The sequence below is a fragment of the Protobothrops mucrosquamatus genome, unplaced genomic scaffold (genome assembly GCF_001527695.2).
Source record: "Protobothrops mucrosquamatus isolate PMUCROS unplaced genomic scaffold, P.Mucros_1.0 scaffold263, whole genome shotgun sequence".
In the NCBI taxonomy this organism is placed as follows: domain Eukaryota; kingdom Metazoa; phylum Chordata; class Lepidosauria; order Squamata; family Viperidae; genus Protobothrops; species Protobothrops mucrosquamatus.
Window position 1 is genome coordinate 1 of NW_015386610.1, and position 3,333 is coordinate 3,333.

At 32.1% G+C, this 3,333-nt stretch overlaps 1 protein-coding gene across 1 annotated transcript in view; it reads right to left on the bottom strand.

Moving 5' to 3' along the window:
• Nucleotides 1-629: 629 nt before the first annotated feature.
• LOC107286248 (protein unc-80 homolog) overlaps nucleotides 630-3,333 on the bottom strand; it is a gene marked incomplete at its 3' end in the record, with an annotated part of 101,153 nt that continues 98,449 nt past the window's right edge. Inside the window, 1 exon segment of the mRNA XM_029283891.1 lies at nucleotides 630-872. Coding sequence (XP_029139724.1) covers nucleotides 630-872 — 243 coding nt within the window.

Genomic DNA, 3,333 nt, shown 5'->3' on the forward strand with positions numbered 1-3,333 from the left:
GTCTCTCGCTCAGGCTTGTGCGGTGCTGCCACCGGTTCAGCTCATTCCCCTCCCCTGCTACCACTTTTCTAGGATGGTCGCGTACCACCTGCCAGGTGCCAATGTACCACAGGTGGTACCCGTACCACTGGTTGAAAAGCCCTGTCCTAAACTATTGGTGTCTCATTAAGGCTAAAAGACTATCACGCAGGATGGTGAACTATAATGTCAATTCCTTATATAAGCACAGACCACAGTATATTACAGCTGATACAGTTCATTTGCCCAATAGAATTGGAGAAAGAGTTGGAGACAGCCAAAGAAGTTGACCATCATTTTATCACCAAATATTTCATGAATATTTTAGTTACTAGGGTAGATTTCCTAAAGGTAGTTTAAGCTATATCTAAGAGTTTACCCTGCTGATGTAAAGGCAAAAAGCCAAAAATAAAACAAGATCCTTATTTAAACAAAGATTTTATTCACATTTAAAAATCTCTTTCAGACTTTCCTTTTCATATGGGAATGTCAATGACAGGCAGAAATATATATACTGAACCTAAGATTTACATCCCCTCTCCCCTTTAACTCAGGCTATGTTAATGAATTTAGAAAATGATTGGGCAGAAATATATCACTATTATAGTTACAAAATAAAGACCAAATGCCAGCAAAAGCCCCAGGCAAATAAAAATAATGCTTTCCATACCTGGCATTGAGGCAGTAACCAGAAGCTTCACCTCACATTGTTCCTTCTTCATAGTTTGTTTGAGATCCTTGAAGAACAGTCCTTCTACATAACCCACCACTTCCCAAAGAAAGGTCAGAGTGGCTGAAATGGCATCCATGCCCCATTCACATGGTGTGCGCACAAAATACATGATCAGTCCCACCTATGAATCATAAAGTACACAATATATATATATATTATTGATTTTTTTAAAAATAAGAGTCTTTAGTGCTTAGAAAAAAACGTGTTGTCTGGGTTCATAACAGTCAATAATAGTTAGTTTCTATGCTTTCATAATCAACATACTAACTAGAAATATCTTTCCTTGGTCTTATCTTCTTCCAATAGTATTCTCCTTTTATCAACATTGAGCAAATATAGTTCTTAATACTATCAATACATATGAAGTTGAATATAAACATTTTTCTAGTACTTAACAATAACATCAGTATGTAATGTATTTTCTAATCAGCTTATTTTACAGTTGCATTTGCAAAAAATCATCTTATGTAAATCACTATAGGTCCTGTTTTCAGAACTCTTATTTAAGCTTAGTTTCCCCTCAGTATTCAAAACATTTCTTGTCAGTTATAGTTTTCTCAAAATTGATTACATTTAAATATCCAAAATATTTCATACATTTAAATCATCCCAGTATTTTTACATTTACAATATCATTGAAAAAAAAATACTTTACTACTTATAAATCACATTTCTCTTACTGTAAAACCCCTTCATTTCCAAAATTTAACTATTCTTTTAATCATATTTAGACAAATGTTTGGTCATATGATATTCCATCTGGTATGTCAAGTCATCTCTCTTGAGTCTGGCTCTTGCCTGTTCATATTTAAGCTTAGTTTCCCTTCAGTATTCAGAACATTTCTTATCACTTATAATTTTCTCCAAGTTGATTACATTTGAATATCCAAAACATTTTGTTCATTTAAATCATCCCATTGTTTTTACATTTCCCATATCATAAATACTATACTACTTATGAATCACATCTCTCTTACTATAGAACCCATTCATATCCAAAATTTAACTATTCTTTTAATCATATGCAAACAAATATTTAGTCATATAGTACTCCATCTGGGAGGTCAAATGATCTCTTTTGAATCTGGCTCTCGCCTTCTTATTTTGCCTAGCGGCTTTCCAAGTCAGTGTATTTAGCTTACCATGGGATTCTTCCTGTATTTTTATAAGTATTGTTAAGAATGGGAAAGACAAATTGAGCAAGGTGCTTTTGAGGGGGAGTTTTGCCCATTTATATTTGTTAAGAAACTTCTACTTTTCTTCTCCCTTGATTTCTCTTTTTATTTTTTGTCTCCTAAACTCTGATGATTTTCCTGACAGCTCTATTGCCCATTTTTATAAAATCTTCTTTTTTATCTTCAGGCTTGTTTTGAAGTTCTGAAAGATAAAATGTCTTTTCCATTCCCAATATTATAGCAAAATCTTGCAGAATTTTCTTTCTCTGTGTTAAGCTGTAATTTTCTTCATTTGTAGCCTCTATCTTTGGGTCACTTTCCTCTAGTTTTTGTTCTATTATTTGATTTATTTGTTCATTCTTTGTCACCATTTTCTGAGAATGTTTTAATTGTGAGCTTAAATCAAGGATGTGCTCATTTATATCATGAAAATTATTTTTAATCTCATTATGATTTGAAGCAATTGTTGTTTGAATTAGTTGCAACATAGCATACATTTCCTCCTGGAAAATATTTGTCTTGTCTTGAAGTATTACTCCTGCAGATCTCTAATGTTCCAGACTGGGGATTTTAGAAAAGAATATTGCATGTGGTTTCTTACCACTTTTAGTTGTATATGCAACCTCCATTTTCATCAAACCAACCAGTCTTAAATTCCAAACACTGGAATTTATCTGTTATCTTTATAAACAGTCCAAAATGTTTGTTATCTTTATAAACAGTCCAAAATGTTCAATCACTTAAAAACAATCCAGTAATTTCCCCCCTAGAAGAATAGCCAAAAAGTCAAAGTTTTTCTTTCTCTGCAGACGATTCTTAAACTTAAATATTACAGCTCAGTAAGTGTTTATAATCCAAGAAGTCAGCAGTTTTCATAACAATTGTATTTCTCATTCTGCAGTAGATAGTCCAGTGTGTTTTCTTTCCTCTATTCCCAGCTGTTCTCTGTTTAGCTAAGAGTTACTGAGGATCAAAGGGATAAATTGTTCTCTGTTTCTGGGTGTCTTGCCAATTTCTGAGGCAGGGTAGCTATAGTTCTATAATCTGTTCCACCATTAGATGTCAGTAGCTGTTTATTTTCCAAGATTGTTTTCTTATAATTTCATCAATATTCTTTTAAAGGGAAAATCTTAACTATTTCCATAGTTTTCAGTTTTATCCAAATTATAGCTTTACATTAGTCTATTTCTTTTTTTTTTTTTTTAATAAATTTTATTTTTCACCATACACCATACACCAAAACTACATAAACATAAATCTTTTCTTCTAACAGAACAGTGCTTTACATTTTAAATGTTCTTTACATCTTATTTACATTTTATATACATCAATAATTATATCTTTTTCTTTCTCTGTTCTAGCCAATTATAACATTTATTCCAAATTTCATAAAATTCTGACGTCTCC